This window comes from Trichogramma pretiosum, unplaced genomic scaffold, assembly GCF_000599845.2.
Source record: "Trichogramma pretiosum strain Unisexual culture from Peru unplaced genomic scaffold, Tpre_2.0 scaffold6, whole genome shotgun sequence".
NCBI classification, from domain to species: domain Eukaryota; kingdom Metazoa; phylum Arthropoda; class Insecta; order Hymenoptera; family Trichogrammatidae; genus Trichogramma; species Trichogramma pretiosum.
This window is the reverse complement of record NW_019641678.1, coordinates 1,967,338-1,985,232: the sequence shown is the minus strand read 5'-3', so window position 1 is coordinate 1,985,232 and position 17,895 is coordinate 1,967,338. Positions and strand designations below refer to the sequence as shown.

Genomic DNA, 17,895 nt, shown 5'->3' with positions numbered 1-17,895 from the left:
TGTCAGCCACAGAAAACTCTTCTTGCTCCGTCAATAATAAAACAAGCTTGAACCGAGCTTCGATCGAATATCAAATTTTATAATTCACGTTTAAACGCATTTATACATGTGTTTGCTTGAGTCTAGCTTGTCTTACATTTTTCATGTTTGTCTAGAGGCGGTAATCGATTTGTTCAATTGGAATGATGAATCAGACAACATTTATAAATGCTTAAATTAATAAATACAAAGCAGACGAGTGACGTGCAGAAAGCTTCTGCTACTCCGCCGATAAAATTGCAAACATTTTTTTCTATCCTACTGGTGACGACTGCGACGATGGGGATTGAGGAAGAATCAATAAATAACATCTGAACTTTTAGTTCTCACGACTCCAAGTTATTCGAATTCGATTAAGTACAGATGAGACGTATTTAATAACAATTTCGAACTGTAATCGATCCAAGTATGCATTGATATAAAGATTGAGGCGACCTCATCATTTGATTGCAAACTACATTCTATATACTTATCTTAATATACACATACACATATGAGACCGCACAGTGAGCACGCACAGGCACAATTTACAAGCACACAGCGACGTTAAGTGGTCATATGATCGGTGTCTGCTTCGCCCATCGGTTCTGTACTGTCGTTGGACTGTGTAGCTAGCTTAGGACACTTCCAAAGCAAGTTTTCTGCAGTATTAATCAGGATGATCGCAACAATTTTTGCGGCCTTGGCTGCTTTTGTTGTTTTGGGTAAGATTTATTGATTTGGCTTGCGGGAAAGATTTTCATTCGAAATCGGAAAAAGGAGCATGATCATTTCACTAAGTTGTTGATATTAATATTTTACAGTGCAAGGCAATGGTGATTTTGTAGTATTACACACTCCAGACAATGTTATATTCAAGGGAAGTAAGGAAATTGATCAAAGTAATCTTAAGGAAGTATTTTCAGCTGCTCTTGGTTACACAGTGAAGCATCAGGTATTGAAGTGTTCACCTAGTAATGTCTACTTTACTAATTTCACATGAACACAGTGCTATTTTAAAATGAAATGTTTTTAATTTAGAAACAATCTTGGAGTGGATTGTCTATCACTAGCCCATTTGACCTCCCTGAGGCTGTTGTTGCAATAGCTGTAGAAGGTGTTGATTCTTTAGGAGCTATTAAAGGCAAAAAGTACCCACTATTGGCTGATGAGGTTGAAGAAGCTACATGGCAGAACTTGAGAGGAAGATTAGAACAAAGGGATAACGATAATTTACTTGTTAGGATTTACCTTGGTGATGGACTCGATGCCGTAAGTATTACTTTAAACATTTTTTGGCTTCTATACCACAATATACATTATTATTTTTTAAAAAAGTTGGGACAATCTGCTTTGGGAGAATTGAAACCAACTCCAATTGACGAATCTCAATTAAAAGCTCTGAGCTCTAAAAATGAACAAGATCACACATTTTTGGAAGAAGTACAATTGTTGCGTGCTATTGCCAAAAAAGTACCAACTGCAGTGACTGCTGATAATAAGCCAGACGTTTATTGGTTGGTTGTTTCGGGATTAAAACCTATTTTTGAAGCTTATGGTAAGAACTCTGTTGCTGCCAAGGAAGCTCTAGCTCTTTTGAATGAAGCATTGCATGAAGTCAGTAAAGCTTTCATGGATGTTTACAAAAATCAGGTTTGTTTCATTAATACTTAACTAAGTATAGAAGAATAATAAATATTAATAATATCTATTTATATTTTCATAGGTTCTTATAACTGCTTTTACCAATGATCCTAGTCAAGTTCATTCAGCTAGACCAAAGAGACAGGTCTCCCCTGGCAAGAGTAATTTTACTGTAAGTAATATTAACAATAGTAGATTTTTATAAAAGTGCAGTAAAAATGTATTCAATAACATTACATTTCATAATTTTTACATTGTATTAAAAAATTATAAGACATAGGTCATCATTATCTCTGTAGCGTTAAAAACAAATAATTCATAACTAATACAATTATTCATACATTACAAAAACAAAAGTAATTAAACTACTCATTTACCAGGAATCTCCAAAAGGAGAAAATTCAGAAGATGAAGATAAAGAAAATAAAGAACCACTTAAGGTACATGGTCATAGTAGATGTTTGACAATCAATCATTAACTAAGTTATTTTTCCTGTTATAATTTTACTTCTTAAAAATGTCTTTATACTTTTTTCTGTGCTTCTTTAAATTACATTTAAACACTAAAAACCATAAGATATATCTAAGATATAAGAATAAATTAATTAAGTTAGATCATGATGCATTTAACTTTATAGTTTGGTATTGGAAAAAAAATTTCTGCACACTCTTGTTTAGTTAAAAAATATTAAAATACTATTTTTTCATTCCGAACCTATATTCAAGAATTATTTTATGTTACTTTATGTTATATTTTACCTTATAAATTATATTGGATTTGTTTATTTTTTCAATTAATTTTTACAGATTGCATCATGTACACTTTAATAATATTAATTAATCTTTTTTTTTCTTTTTTACAGCCTGAAGATATAAATATAGCTCAAACTAATGAAGATTATCCAGTTATTTTTAATATTTGCTTGTGGTTTGGAGTTGCTATTTTTTTTGCTCTTCTGGCCATATGCAGTATGTATTTAGTTTTTAAAATTGAATTGAAATCGAGCATTTTAACTAATCAAAAAATATCGTTTTTTTTCACAGTTTCAATTGCTGATATGGATCCAGGACGTGATTCTATTATTTACAGAATGACTTCGAATAGAATGAAAAAAGACAACTAAACATTGTAAAGGAATTTTGGTTGAACTAATAATAATAAAAATCAGCAAACATTATTGTTATTTAAACGGCTTCAACAGAGGCATTTTGAAATTACATAAAAATTCTCCATATCAATCTATTCAGAAGTTGCTAAGAGAAATACTTAATGTACATACTCTCACAGCAAAGAACATTTATACATAAGCAAAAATATGAATATATTCTGAGAATGAATGTGTGGAAAGTGTTAAAAGAGTACTTGAAAATAGACATGCGAGTCTTGGTCTGAGTATATCAAATTCAATATTATATCAACACAGGTTCACGCACAGAACAATATATTATACATATACTCAGGTAAAACTCAGTTGAAATAATAATTTCTGTTCAATTCTAACTTAAAAGACTTTGCATGTGGCAAAGACTTTTGTTTTAGCTTTATAAGTATAATTATTTAAATTAAAAAAATGTAAATTTATTATGTATGAAAAAAGTGTGAAATCATCCACATTATAGCTTGAGTGTTAAATATTTGGTCTTGTACATTTTTTTCCTTTCTCAATATCCAACATCCTTTTTGGCTGTATTCCCTTTATAAGCAGTCAAAAATATTTGTTTAGCATTAAAATATTCTCTCATTGGAGATTTTGCAATTAAAACAAGGTGTCACAACCGAAAAAGTACGAGCTCTAAAATAAGTCATGACTTTAACTCTATGAGCTTTCTCTCTCTCCCTCTCTTCTGTATGTACATGAGATCAGTTGTATTTTCATAGCACGGGGGCGTGTACCCAATATGCTGTATTATGCCTACATCCGACCCGTCACTATCGTTTAATGCGTAAATAGTTTACGTATCGTGTAATTTTTTATTTAAACTATAAAATTGATATTAGATCTTTTCCAAATCTAATCTCAAATTTTTTAAATAAGTAAGTTCACACAAAAGTTTTATTATTTTCATAACCACATTTTTGTTTTTAGACTACTCTAAATATTATTATGTATATATAGAATCATTTTTTCGCAGACATATATAAATTGTAAATTCAACAATAATTTTATTCTGAGAAACTATGAAATAACTGCTAAAATAATTGAACAAATCTAATAAATATTCAGTTCTTATTATTTTCTTTTTTTGAGTCTTTAGATTTACTCTATTTTTGGCATTTGCGTACTTATTAATAACGACTTCGTACCTAAGTCTGCGTCGTTCAACCTTAAATAACGCACTTAAAATTTTTATAAATGCTTGCATAAACTTTTTGTCTTCCCCACCTTTAATAACAATGCTGTACACTCGCAGCTCCAGGTGTGCAAAAATGACTCATTACTCAACCTACATATGTGTTTTTCTTATCTGAAAGACTAGCTTGTTGATAGACAACTTTTCTTATCAATCTAAAACCTTTGAAAGATATGAAATTTAGTTAATTTCTACCATCATTATGAGTGAAAAAAGAGCTCCTGCTCCGCCTTTTCCTATGTCTATATCCCTATTGTCATTGAACAAAAGTGATTTGTATAATAGAAGAATGGGTAGCTATAAAGATAATTTTGAAAAAAAAGCACTCGATTACGATGAGTTAGCATGGAGTCTTGAAAAAATAGCTATTGATGGTACAATCCCTATCCCTGGAAGCTTTGATAACTATTATTGCAATGAAAAAAGGAGTTATAAAAGCAATACAAACATTCATCGGTATAATTTTTCAATGGTTTCTTTTTCAAGGGCTTAAAGTTTATAAATTTAATATAATGCTATTATTTAATATTTAATAACCAATACTTTCAATAATTATTATTAAAAGTGTAAAATGAAAATTATTTATTTATTTCAAGGGGTATCAACAACGATAAAGTCAATATGTCACTAGATCACATGTTCTGTTCAAGGTGTAGAGAAGGTTTTGAACCAAATGAAAAAATTGTCAACTCTAATGGAGAGTTGTGGCATCCACAATGTTTTGTGTAAGTATCTAAACATGTCTTCATAAATAGCATAGCTCACAAGTTTTAATTACATTTTTATAGTTGTGCCCAGTGCTTCAGACCATTTCCAGAAGGAATATTTTATGAATTTGAAGGGCGTAAATACTGTGAACATGATTTTCAAGTTTTATTTGCTCCATGTTGTGCTCAATGTGGTTTGTGCTTAATTTCTTTTACATTACATTATTTTATTACATTACATTATTTTTTACATTAGTCGATTTACCAATTTTAGGGGAATTTATTATTGGCAGAGTCATTAAAGCTATGAATGCTAATTGGCATCCATCTTGTTTCCGGTGTGAAGAATGCAATGGAGAGCTTGCAGATGCTGGTTTCATCAAATGTCAAGGTAGAGCCTTGTGTCATGAATGCAATGCCAGATATAAAGCAGGAGCTCTAGGCAAGCACATTTGCTATCAGTGCCAGTATGCATAATTATTTTGATTTCATTTGAAGTTGTGTTCATCAATTTTTTAAATAAAGTTTTTTTTCAGTGGTGTTATCGATGACAAGCCACTTCGTTTTCGAGGAGAAGTGTATCACCCTTATCATTTCAATTGTACCGCTTGTGGAGTAGAACTCAACTCTGATGCAAGAGAAGTTCGTTCAAGAGCTGGTTATGCTGCTAATGAAATGGTACAGCATTAACAAAATTTTTTTTTCCTAATTAAAAATTTGAAAACTTTTGATTGAAATTTAGAATGAGTTGTACTGCTTGAGGTGCCATGATAAAATGGGAATACCTATTTGTGGTGCTTGTCGACGACCAATAGAGGAACGTGTTGTAACAGCTCTTGGAAAACATTGGCACGTGGAACATTTTGTATGTGCCAAGTGTGAAAAGCCATTCCTTGGTCATAGACATTACGAAAAAAAAGGTCTGGCTTATTGTGAAACTCATTATCATCAACTTTTTGGGAATCTTTGCTTCGTGTGCAATCAAGTCATCTCTGGTGATGGTGCAGTATCTCTATTATCTTTTATTAATTATATAAACATAAAACATAATCAAATTTATTCATTTAATTATTTTTCAATAAAATTATAGTTTTTACTGCGTTCAATAAAGCTTGGTGTGTGCAACACTTTGCCTGTGCCTTTTGTGACCAGAAGATGAATCAGAAAACTAAATTTTTCGAAGTTGATCGTAGACCAGCTTGTAAAAAATGCTACGACAAGTTTCCTGTTGAATTCAAGAAAAGGCTACGACGTATACACGAAGTTACGCCCAAACGTTCAGTCTCAAATTAAATAACAAGGTTGAGTGATGTACTGACAAATAATCGCTTTCCACTCTTGAGTTTAAAAAAAAGTATTATCCAGGAGGAGGAAGAAAAGTGGATCGGTATTGTGTAAGAAAATATAAAAGATTTTGAATACTGCCAATTATTTCTAGAGAAGACTAACCAAAGTATAGTGGCAAAGAGTTATGTTTTTAATTAACAATTTCAATTATGACAATACGTAAAATATTTTATCGCATGAAGCTTCCAGATTCTTGGAATATTAAAAATCAGGGTTTTTACAAATACATAGTAACAAAATTATTTTGGTTGTAAACTGTTTTAAGTTATATTATACATAAAGTAAGTAAAATATATATAATTTTGAAAAGTATTGTAATGAACTTTGAATTTTTATTTTTTACAATAGATTTAGTAAAATGAGAACACATGATAATGCATCAATAATTGTTTCAATCTAATAAGACTTTTCTTCAAGTATTTAAAAGTAATCATGTGGAATTAAGATCAGTTTATAAAATGATAATTTTGTTGGATATCATACATATTTTCTATTAATTCATGATTTATCATAACGAATTATATTATTATGTATACATGTTGCAATCGTATTCATCCATTTTTAGTAATATTTGTCAAGAGAATTAATAAAATACATGAAAATGTTACAAGTAAAACCAAATTTGACTGACTTTACGTTCTTTGATTATATATTTGTGCGCCAAGAAAGTTTAAACGCTTGTATTAATACTACAACAGATAAAACACCACAATGGTTTGGGCAAATATTTTGAATTTATCAGGAAAAAGAGCAACGGCCAAAAAAAATTGAAATTTCGAAATCGTTATCTGGCAAGACTTACCTATGATAAACATTACATACGTTCAAAAGACCGAGATCAGATTCTCGAAAATTAAATGAACGTATATATATCTGATTCTAATAATTTGACTCAAAGTCGGTACAAATAATATAAAGCGCATGATGGTAAGAATTTTTGAGGCTTATCAGAGCTCGCGCGAACTTGTGAGCCGCGTTTCTTATCAATCGTGATAGACATATTGAGCAAAACTCGTGCTGTAAGATGGGATGAAAAAAAGCGACACCGCGCTATTATCATTGGGATCGACAAAATATTGAGAGTAATGTTTTGTGCAAGACCTAGCTGGTCCTTAACGATCGCAAGACAAAATCTTACACTTTCGTTCATGACGATTCCGTTGAAAAAGAATTTTAATAATTTGCATGTCAGAAACAGATCGTTCGAATAAACGATAAATAACGGTTTATTGAAAAAATAATTCACGTTGGCGAGTATACTTTTTTAGTTATTCATTCAGGCATGTATTTATACGCTGTCACAGAAGGAGTCCTGTGCAACACACGTATAAAAAATTTGTTTTTATAGTTACATCGAGCTCGATACACAGTGTAGCAAAGCAAGTATGCAACTGTAATATCCAACACGCATCGTCCTTCTTTCTCCCACTTGCGTTCTCGCAGTAGTAATGCTATATATATGTACGTGTACAAGCGTGTCTGTCCGAAACTCCCAACCCAACTGTTGCTTTACTCATTGCTATTCGCTAGCGCCGATAAGCAGCTCTCCTCAGTTTGCCGCGCGCCACGCTCCCGCGCACACGCTGAATTTTACAAATACGTACATATACGTAGAGCAGTAGCAGGTATCCGCATTAACCTCGAGTGTAAAGAGTGAGTGTGAGCGGTTATAGCACGTTGAAAACCTTTGTTCCTGCATGCACACGTACGAGCGCGCAATGAAAATTTTGCAGAACATGCAGACCGCCAGAAGCACGTGTTGCGAAAGCAGCGCGAACCGTTTGCTACCTACCCCAAAGGAATTGTAGTTTTATAGTAGTTCATCATCATCGGTCGATAGTGCGTTGTGTGTCTTTATATGTGATTTGTTGTTATTGTGCAGTGTTTCCTCGTCGACGCAAGTCTTGTTCGAAATCTCGTTTAGGCCAAAAAAACAAATTTGATCCTTTGTATATGCTGTCCGCGAAGTTGTTACTGAAGCGCTCATGGTCCTTTCTACTTTACGCTATAAAAGTTTACCCACGTATATTTGAAAAGGTAAGAGAAAATGAAACTTTTAGTTGGTTCTGCTACATAGACACCTATGTAAAATGTGTGCGCTCGTGTGTACTGTGTATATGTTGCGCTCGCGCGCTTATGTATACCACCATGTATAAGTTATAACGAGTTTTTTACGTGCTTTTTTTTGTTGCTTTTTGAATGGCACACGCGCGTGCGATGTATGCACATCTATATAGAATTGAAGAAGCCAAATCGCCCGCGTAGGTATTAGTGTTTTTTTACACGTTAAATGGCGTTTATCAAAAGAAAAAAAAAGTTTGAACACGAAATAAGTTGTCAGATTTGAAAGTCAAGTTAAACGCACTCTACTGAGGCTTATCTCGTTCGATTTTCGTACGTACTCTTGAAAAGATTACGATCGCGCTCAATCTATGTCTTTTCGATCACACCTTGCACACACACATACGATAGGACCAACTTATGAATGCAATAAATTAATAGAGAAAAAAGGCACAGGCAGTGCGAGTGGACGACAGCTGCACGCGTTATTGTTTTTGCGTCTCGGCGAGTCGCAAAATTGGAAGCCGATCAAAACAACCCAGAAAAATAAAGCCCACTGATGTATCGTCGACGCAGTGCAGCAACTCACCAACAATACCACCATCAACATCATCATCGTCATCGCCATGTCGACCTCGTCGAACAGAAGCAGCAGCCGAAACAGTTTCCTGGATCAGCCGGTCTACGATCATCCGGGAGCGATTGCAACAGCTGCAACCACCGCTACCAGCAATACTGCATCGTTTACCAGTCGCATGTGAGTTTAGTTGTTATTATTGTTTATATAAATTAATTTACTTTTGTACTTAATTAAAAATTTAAGAAAAAAAGGAGAAGCGGGAAAATCTTTTCCAGCTAATTCGTCTTCGATTTGTTGTTCTTACATGGTATACATTGCATTATGCTTGTGTTGTTTTTGTAGATGTGCGTGTGTGTGTGTGTGTATGTGTCGCCGACAATTATTCTCAAGATAACGATTGGAGCGCGCGCGACATTTTTCCATCTGATTTCAGCGTTGATTTATCGTCGTCGAGTCGAGCCGCATGCATGTAACGATCGTTGCATTATTGCTAGTTCATCGATAGAAAAATATCGGCCACAGTTAATAAGTTAAGCATTAATAATGAAACGGGAGATTTTCAACTTGGAGAGTAATCGAGTTAGAGAAGGACGTGTCTGTGATGTGAGCGCGCGTGCATTACGTAACGACATTTTTCGCGGAAAAAATTTATCTTAATCGAGAGGGCACATACGATACGAGCACATATATTGAGAAAAACTAGAAGCATCGATGGCATCTATACGTTTAAAGATATAGAATTTGTGTATCAATGAAGTTGATTTGCAGTTGGTTATGTATATATACTCTTTTCTGCGCTTGCAATATATAAACTTGGTTCAAGAGACGCGTTTAATTGCCTTTAAAGGAGATCGACGCGATCTCTAGTTGATAAGTGACGAGATCGAATATACCGAAGAAAAATATGCATTCACTATAGTTGGCTATGTATATACTTAATAATTCGCTCGTTTCTCAATTTCACACCGTTGAGTGCGACTATTTTTTTCTTTCTAAAAAATACAATATATAGCATACGCATCGCGTGCGTGTACCGTGCGTGCGTCCTACTACTCCATTGACCTTGAATTATTAAAAACGCACGATATTACACGCGCACCTTTTCGCACAGAGCAAAGCGTTTTTATGTATACTTATCCATAGAAAACGGAGCAAGCTGTTTTACGACTGCACACGATGTACGCGTATCATACGCGTTATACGAAAGAAAAAGAAGGCATGTGCATGTATAAAGGCACAATCGTCTCTCGTTAATAAATGAAAAAGCCAAGAGGTGCGACACGACTGTCGAGCTAATACGTACATTATTGCACGAAATATATCACGATATTACTTACACTTTTATTTTCGTCGTCGTGACATCAGCCGGAGACATGCACGCTCGTGTATTATATTATAGCGCGGGCGCCTCGACGCACACGACTTGCGATAATAATGCACACATAAAGTATAATTTTCAAGAAAAAAAGTGGCCTTTTTTTCTCTCGCTTCTCTCTCTTCTTCTCTCGCTCTTACTCGGCCTCTATAGATGCGCAATACACACACGCGCGCGATTATAAACTCACAAGGGCAACGGCCTTGTAATTAAAGGCTCGTCGATATGTGTGTATGTATGTGCTGCTGCCCGTGTTCCTATAAAAGTGAAAGATATGTTTTCTTTCGGGGGACTGTGGCTATGTATATGCCTATTAAGTACACACATACATGCACGTAAATGGCTTTCGGAATCGTCAGACGGTGGCAATGGCAAAGAAGTGCTTTTTATATTTTTACGCTTCTTACGTTGTGCAAATCAAGCGGATCGATGCTTTCGAGCGGAAATCAATCGAGTTTTGCTTATACATTGCCGCAAGTAATTCTCTGATACAAATTCTCTTTCGTAATTCACGTCTATTTATAATTGGACTTATAAGTATTCATTATTTTTTTTTTCTCAAAATTTATAATTTTGAAAAAGTGAATAATTATTTTTTTTTTTTTTCATATTTATGATTTACAGTAACAGCAGCAGGAGTAGCCTCGCAAGCTTCCCCAACAACAGTATAATAAGCCAGCGAACAGTGACGAGCCTGAAACAGCCGAGCTCAGCCTACGTGCCGCAGGATAGATTCTCGAGATATTTAACTGCTCTCTCGAGTCTTGCCTTCATCAAGTTCAAAAGGTTTTTTTTTTCTTCTATCTTTTCACTTTTTCATCTGTTTCTCAATGCATACAGATAAGAATATATTTGCATGTTCGGCTCCTTGTAAAGATGTGAAGGGTCAGCAGTAGGCGTTCGAGCGAACTTTGTTTCTCAGGCGAGCCAATTGTGTAAGCTTTTTCTCTTGTTTAGGTTTGCCCTCTTTTTTTAATCAGTCAATGAAAAATAGTCAATCGTCAAACAAGTCAAAATTGACGACTTTAATTCGTCATCGGTATGTGGCGGTTGTGACTTGGCCACAATCAATCGAATCACGACCTTTCTCTCTCTCTCTCTCTCTCTCTCTCGACAAATGTGACTCATTTTTGCCTTTAATCGACTGCGTTGCTCTCGTCGACTGCTTCTCCTTCGCACCTCTGTAAGCGGCCTGTATTTTCTGTTCGATGGAATAAATAGTTGTCGACTGTGTAGTTTAGGTGCAATGAAATAATCATACGATTGAAAATGTCTTATTAACGACGTAAAGAGAAGCAAAGAAAAAACACTGAAAAAAGCACCAAATAAAATAATTATTTTTCTTTTGTACACACAGGTTACCGGGTTCGGAATTGCCTCTCGACAAGATTGGACTGATCACGAGTGTAACGTTAGGATGGCTGACCGAGTATTTGAACGCTGGCTTCAAGAACTCCATGAGAGACAAGATAATGCCAAGCTTGTCGCAGCGAGAGACCTGCGATGTGAATGGACCGAGGTACGCATAAGTATTTAAACATAAAACCGATAATAACGTGAATTCATAGCGTTCAACAAAAAGAAAATCTTGTACATTCAAGTTAGGTGGAATTTTTTATTTCCGGTTAACCTACTTTTTACGACTGTGCGCGTAAACGCATTTCATTATACCCATTTGATGAACTTGAATCTAGTTTGTGTGAGTATATATATGTATGTCTGTGAATGGGATTCACACGCTTTGCTTTTACGACTTATTGTTTAGATGTTAATCGATTTTTTTATTCATCCCCATCTCCCGTTCTTCGCATGCATGCGAGATATTCATGTTTTTTACTCTCCGTGGAAATTAGTTCTTAAACTGCCTGAGAGTATGAAAAAGTTAACAAGTGTGAATCATCGGTTGTATGTAAACGTTTTTGTCGTTCACAATGAAAATCACTGTTATAGTAACGAGGAAATATTCAAACCTGTTCACACATAATCAGGCATATAAAGTTGGACGAGACGATCGTAGAAAAAACTTTTATATCATTGATCTATTTTCGCGCACGCACAGTCTATGTTTTTCTTCTGACAAGGCAAACTTTTACTTCACGGACAAAAAATTGTTTACAACAAAGCTGGACTGTGTAGCCGTTTATTCCAACGAGACGATCGGATACGTCAATCATCGTCTAAATATATATACGTGTTCGATAGCGACATTGCGCACACGGCATAACAATGATCGTATGGTTCGTTGCAGATTGGAGAGCCTGCTGCAAGCACACTTTGTAGAAAAAGGCCAGGCAGGTGCGTCGATACCACGAGTCGCGTGGCGCTTTGTGCGTACGCGCGTACTCATCGGCAGCTTCCTTCATTTTCTCGGCACCCTTTTGTCTCTAATGGGGCCGATCTTCATACTCAGTACAGTGCTCGAGTCCTCGGATAGGCGAGGTTTGATGACCGATGCCGCTTCGAGCAACGCCACCAACGCGACCGACGTGTCGTTGAGATTTGTTGACTTCTCGACGACTGTATCGAATATTAGTGACCACAATGATACTATAACAATTAGCAACACCAGCATCCAGTACAACGATGTCATCAATTACTACGACTTCAACATATTCACTTATACGGCGGCTCTAGTTGTCGTCGAGATCGTATCACAGTTTCTCGTGGCATGGAGCTCCGCGCTCAATCTTAGGTGAGAACAGATTATCAATAACTCAATAGTAGATTTTTTTAACATTCAATTAAAATATTAAATTATTAATGTATGACTCGATTTTTTCTTCTCGTTGCAGAACGGCATGCCGATTGCGCTCAGCATGCTTAGCTGTTTGTTACAAGAAACTGTTACGTTCGTCGCTCATCAACTCTACTGGTGCTCAACAAGTAATTTCCATTCCTATTTCTTTTTTCTTGAAAAAATTTCTCTATTTGAACTCATTTTGTTTCATTTTTGGCTTTCAGACTCTCACGTATTTCGTACCCGATAGCGAGACGCTTCACGAGCTCGTTGGCGTGGGTCCACTCGTTTTTTCTGGACCCGCTGCATTGATCATTGTCACGGTGTACACGTACAATGCACTCGGTGCCTGGGCCCTCAGTGGTATAGTCATGGTACTCATCCTGTATTCGAGTCTCGTTGTTTCAGCGTACTTTACCAAATCCTACGCGGGCCGTGCTATCGAGTACTCTTTGAAGCGCATTTCTTTGGTTGAAGAATTTGTGAGTAATATTCAATTGGCCAAGATCACACTGTGGGACCAACATTTTCATGACAAGATCAAAGATGTTCGAAAGAAAGAGCTAGCCGAAATGCGCTATGGTGGTTTCAGTGAAGGTTGCGGCTTATCAATGATACACATGCTTCCGGTTTTTTCTTTAGTTACCATTACACTTGTTAGTCTGATATTAGATAAGCAGATTTCGTTCGTTAAGGTAAGTTTCTGTTTTTCTCTATAAGATATTAGCCTATTTAAGCAAAAAATATAATTTTTATTTACTATAGAACAAATATTTGTTACAGTATGGCCCTGTACTGGTACTGTTTTTAGTGAATTTAAAGCTTTGCATACGTACGAGCTGGATGGCGCTGAGCAGTATATCTCGTGGTCTGTCTTTTCTTAACAAACTTAAGGTGAGTTATTTACACAGGATGCCCTATGCGTCTTTAGAGTATTAGTTCAAATATGCTCGCTGTTTTATTTCAGGAAATTTTGACCTTGCAAGAACCCGATAAATTTTACGAAAAACCTATAGATAAAAATTATTCTGTGATTATCCATAATGGAAACTTTACTTGGTCGAAAAATTCCAATGATTTAAATAATAAGCTTCGTACGGTGCAGAATGGCAAAAGATCATCGAGGTTGGCTGTTATTAAAAATTTTGATACCGTTAATTTTTTTCCATCCTATGATAACACTTTTTTTATTTCACAGATTCTACGTAGATGGAGAACAATTAAATGCCATCGAATTCAATTTTTCCAGTCCTCTAGTCACTACGTTATCGGAAATTGATTTTTACGTTCCTAAGGTATATTTTTATCCTTTTTCAACCTTTCTAATTTCTTTCTACCATCTCTATGTATCATATTTGACAGGGCAAGCTAGTTGGTATATATGGTCATCAAGATTCTGGCAAATCGTCTTTTTTGCTCTCCATACTAGGTCAACTGCGCCGTACCGGCGGTAATGTAGCAGTCGATGGCACATTTGCTTACGTATCCCGCGAACCATGGCTCATGGACGGTACGGTCAAAGAAAATATTTTATTCGGTGAACATCACGACAATAACAAATTATCTAGAATGGTTCGCGCTGCGAAGTTGACAAATGACATAGCTACCTTACCCGAGCTTGAAGACACCGAAATAGATAGTATAAATCTCACTTTAGCTTTTAAGCAAAAACTAAGTATGGCTCGCATTTGCTACGCTCAACGGGATATCAATTTAATCGACGAACCCCTCAGCGATCTTTCAGTCGACGAGCGAATCGAAGTTTTTGACCGATGCATTAGTCATCTACTAGGATATAAAACTGTCATTGTAGCAAGTGACAGAGTTGAGTTATTAAGTCGATGCCATGTGATATACGTTATGGTAGATGGACGAATAATCGCAAATGGTAATCACGAAGAACTAGTCCGCTGTAATACTCAGTACGCGAAATTAACCAGTCATCAAATGAAAACCATAATGCAACAGCAGAAAAAACCGAAGAATGGCGATTACTCGAGCTCGTCGCCATCCAGATTGACAGCATCAACTGGAAAAGAACTCATATCCAGTAATGGCTCATCATTCAACAGCATAGATCGTAAAGTAAGAAAATATTTTTCTATAAATTTTCGCTTAAAACTAAGATACTGATTTTTTGGTTGTAGGATGACAGTGCACGACTATTGTACGGAAAACATTTAGATTTTCCTGTAATACAATGTAGCTTCGATGAAACAGCTAAACCAAAGACTGGGACCACTGTTTATCAAAGTTATAGTGGTGGATGGTCCGTTTGTATTCTACTTTGCCTATTATCTATTTTTTATGCATGTTCAGTTGCCATAGCACCATATTGCATAATACATATCCAACAGGTATGTTAAAAACATTGCTTGATTATTTTTACTTAGACTTTTATTTTTCATTTTTCACAAGAGAGAATTTAAATAATACCTAAGCAAACGTTGCAACTTAGGCATCATTCTTACAGAAAGATACAGAAGAAATCAAAACGAGCCTTGGTGTATTGGCTACTCTAGTTGGATTTCTCGTCGGGTGTGGAATTATATTATTAGTAGCTTATAGTAAGGTAATTTATTTAGTTTTTTTTTAACAGAAGTGTTACATTTTTACCAGTTATGTCAAAAACTTACATTGTTTTACAGACTATATTCATGGCATCGGCAAAACTTCATGAAAATTGGATCGAAAATTTAAGTTGCGCGCAGATACCTGTTTTCAGTACCTCCACGATATCATTTATTCTTAATATCTGCAGTTTAAATTTGCAAGAAGTTGATTCGGCATTGCCGCGATCCATTATAATCGTATTGATAAACGTAGGAATTAGTATAATTAGTATTGTAATACTCGGTATTATTTCACCGTGGCTGATTTTGCCAGTTTTAGCTTATGCTATTTGCGCTTTACTGTGCAGTATTTACATAAGGTGAAGTAATTTTTAATCAAATAAAATGTTGTTGTATAGTTTTTAACTAATATATATATAAATTTTTTTTTTAACAGGAGAGCAGTCTTATGTTTGCATGAGCTAAAGGTGAGCTCAGCGACGTTTGTGCTGAATTACATCAATAATACAGTTCTTGGTCGTGCAACGATTCAGGCATTCGCCAGAGAGAAAGATTTTACCAAAAAGTAAGGCTATTTATATTATATATTGAACTTTTTACATTCAGTTTCAGAAAAAAAAATCGTTATGCATTGTTTCTAGATATTACAAACTTTTTAATGAAAATTCAACCTACGACTTAATGCTTTACGCTACCAAACTATGGCTCGAGTTTCGTTTAAAGATGCTCTCAGGTAAGTTAAATCAAAATATTATTTAATCATTTATCAAATCGTAACTATTAATTTTTTTACAGTTCTAGTCTTATGTTCCGTGATATTTTTGACGGAAGTGTTTATCAAAAATTCAAATAGTACTTCATGGCTCTGTCTTGCATATGTTATCACAATGCAACTATCTTTTAGTATATTACACGGTATTGGAGCTGTAAATAATATATACACTAGCCTTATGGCCATCAATAGCATTGATCATTATATAAAGACTATACCAAAAGAAAAAGAGGGGTCTGCTAGAGTCCGAATAAACTGGCCAACGGAGGGAAGCATCGAATTTAGGGACGTTTTTTTGTTTGATAGAGAAGAATCAAATCATCGACCACTTAAATTCAACATAGCCAACAGCCAAACTATTTGTATGGATTAAAATACTTGAAAATTTTCTAGACAAAATCAATAATTTTTTTGTTATTCTTTATAGCTCTGATATCAAATCGACCGGAAACTCGAAAGGCATTTGTTAGTGCAATGTTTCGATTTTTCGAATTACCAGGAGGTGAAATTATTATTGATAGGGCATCTGTTTCACAACTTCCATTAAATACTCTAAGAAGATGTATATGTTTTATACCAGGAAATCCTACTCTTTTTAGTGGTACTATTCGGTAAATATTAACAAATTCGTAAATCAATAAACTAGAAAAATAAAATTCTATATTTATTAAATTGTTTTTTAGATATAATTTAGATCCATCCGAAAAGCTAACTGATCAAACGTTGATGATGATATTACAAAAAGTTTATTTGTGGGAGAAAATTCTAAGGCTTCCGGAAAAATTAGTTAGCAATTCGAGGAATTTGTTCAACGTTTACGAAAAAATACTCATTTTTTTGGCACGAGCGTTACTCAGTGAGCATGTAAAAATTATTATACTCGAAGAACCTGAAATGGATGTTACTGATAAAAGAGGTGAAATATTGGAGATAGTTTTAAAAAATGTGTTCGCTGAATATACTATTATTAGACTAGCTAATCACAAGGTCAAAGGGTGTTCAAAATATATTCCACTTGATGATGAGGTAAGTTCCACTTTTTTAAAACAAACATTGACAAATGTGATATTCTTATAATTTAACAATTTATAGATTGACGATTACAATTATGATCGGGCATCGTCAGATTTGTCCCAGATGACAGATCCAATTTACGCTACTATACCATCAATTAAATCCGAGGAGACATCCAATACAAGACTACCTTCTGAATAAATGATGTTTTACTAGATTGATATTTTGTGTGATTCATGTAAAAATGTTGTAAATTAGTTGTTAGGGTTTGTATATAATCGCATTACAATGGTGTATTTGAGATTTATATTGAATGTAAATACTATGCTACGGAATTTGGTAATTTAATAATTGTGAATAAGAAATGAAATTATTTTATTAAAAATCGTATCTAGATGATAAGTAACGAGCTACGATCCAAATGTTTAATTTTATAAATGTGCCAACTAACGATTACTCAAATCGTACAATTGTTTTCAAGTGCCTTAAAGAAAATTTTCAAAAGAAGTCTTGAAAAATTATAACACCTAGGAATTAATTTTATCTGTACACATTTAATGTATGAATGTGATTGCATTGTAAATTTCGTTTGCAGAGGCGAATTTGAAACAATTTTTTATCAAATTCACAATTGAATTTTATTTTATCAAAAATAAAGTCAAGTTTTTATACAATTTTTTTTTACATATTTAAACATTAGATAAAATAACTAAAT

At 34.6% G+C, this 17,895-nt stretch overlaps 3 protein-coding genes across 6 annotated transcripts; all 3 read left to right on the top strand.

Moving 5' to 3' along the window:
* The first annotated feature begins 20 nt into the window (after positions 1-20).
* LOC106657977 (renin receptor) lies at positions 21-3,297 on the top strand. Of its 2 annotated transcripts, XM_023460888.1 has the most exons (9): positions 21-445; positions 538-743; positions 843-973; positions 1,060-1,290; positions 1,357-1,671; positions 1,745-1,834; positions 2,043-2,102; positions 2,526-2,631; positions 2,707-3,297. In XM_023460888.1, exons 2-9 carry the CDS (start codon positions 698-700, stop codon positions 2,784-2,786), a joined length of 1,059 nt encoding a protein of 352 aa, XP_023316656.1. In that variant the 5' UTR covers positions 21-445; positions 538-697; the 3' UTR covers positions 2,787-3,297. The 2 variants fall into 2 exon arrangements, with proteins under 2 accessions (XP_023316656.1, XP_014235205.1); XM_014379719.1 differs by lacking the exon at positions 2,043-2,102 and having other exon boundaries at positions 21-743.
* Positions 3,298-3,513: 216 nt separating this feature from the next.
* Positions 3,514-6,322, top strand: LOC106657890 (LIM and senescent cell antigen-like-containing domain protein 1). Its single transcript, XM_014379586.2, has 7 exons — positions 3,514-3,697; positions 4,611-4,739; positions 4,803-4,915; positions 4,996-5,188; positions 5,258-5,399; positions 5,464-5,722; positions 5,812-6,322. The coding sequence occupies exons 2-7, from the start codon at positions 4,636-4,638 to the stop codon at positions 6,012-6,014; spliced, it is 1,014 nt and encodes a 337-aa protein (XP_014235072.1). The 5' UTR covers positions 3,514-3,697; positions 4,611-4,635; the 3' UTR covers positions 6,015-6,322.
* Positions 6,323-7,621: 1,299 nt separating this feature from the next.
* On the top strand, positions 7,622-17,854 carry LOC106657960 (multidrug resistance-associated protein 9-like). Of its 3 annotated transcripts, none has more exons than XM_014379687.2 (20): positions 7,622-8,105; positions 8,580-8,886; positions 10,709-10,870; positions 11,442-11,603; positions 12,333-12,776; positions 12,877-12,967; positions 13,046-13,516; positions 13,605-13,715; positions 13,789-13,946; positions 14,020-14,116; positions 14,184-14,906; positions 14,969-15,178; positions 15,280-15,393; positions 15,470-15,753; positions 15,831-15,959; positions 16,036-16,127; positions 16,190-16,528; positions 16,594-16,777; positions 16,850-17,192; positions 17,259-17,854. In XM_014379687.2, the coding sequence occupies exons 2-20, from the start codon at positions 8,756-8,758 to the stop codon at positions 17,379-17,381; spliced, it is 4,368 nt and encodes a 1,455-aa protein (XP_014235173.1). In that variant the 5' UTR covers positions 7,622-8,105; positions 8,580-8,755; the 3' UTR covers positions 17,382-17,854. The 3 variants fall into 3 exon arrangements, with proteins under 3 accessions (XP_014235173.1, XP_014235175.1, XP_014235172.1); XM_014379689.2 differs by having other exon boundaries at positions 8,571-8,886; positions 15,295-15,393; XM_014379686.2 differs by having other exon boundaries at positions 8,571-8,886.
* Positions 17,855-17,895: the final 41 nt, after the last annotated feature.

Excerpts from the sequence above, each read along its gene's own strand:
- LOC106657977 (XM_023460888.1), top strand. The coding sequence starts at position 698 with ATGATCGCAACAATTTTTGCGGCCTTGGCTGCTTTTGTTGTTTTGG. Across the intron at positions 1,291-1,356 it reads TTGGTGATGGACTCGATGCC|TTGGGACAATCTGCTTTGGG; the intron begins GTAAGTATTACT and ends TTTTTAAAAAAG. Across the intron at positions 1,672-1,744 it reads TGGATGTTTACAAAAATCAG|GTTCTTATAACTGCTTTTAC; the intron begins GTTTGTTTCATT and ends ATATTTTCATAG.
- LOC106657890 (XM_014379586.2), top strand. The coding sequence starts at position 4,636 with ATGTCACTAGATCACATGTTCTGTTCAAGGTGTAGAGAAGGTTTTGAA. Across the intron at positions 5,400-5,463 it reads GTTATGCTGCTAATGAAATG|AATGAGTTGTACTGCTTGAG; the intron begins GTACAGCATTAA and ends ATTGAAATTTAG. Across the intron at positions 5,723-5,811 it reads TCAAGTCATCTCTGGTGATG|TTTTTACTGCGTTCAATAAA; the intron begins GTGCAGTATCTC and ends ATAAAATTATAG.
- LOC106657960 (XM_014379687.2), top strand. The coding sequence starts at position 8,756 with ATGTCGACCTCGTCGAACAGAAGCAGCAGCCGAAACAGTTTCCTGGAT. Across the intron at positions 8,887-10,708 it reads GCATCGTTTACCAGTCGCAT|TAACAGCAGCAGGAGTAGCC; the intron begins GTGAGTTTAGTT and ends TATGATTTACAG. Across the intron at positions 14,117-14,183 it reads TTGATTTTTACGTTCCTAAG|GGCAAGCTAGTTGGTATATA; the intron begins GTATATTTTTAT and ends CATATTTGACAG.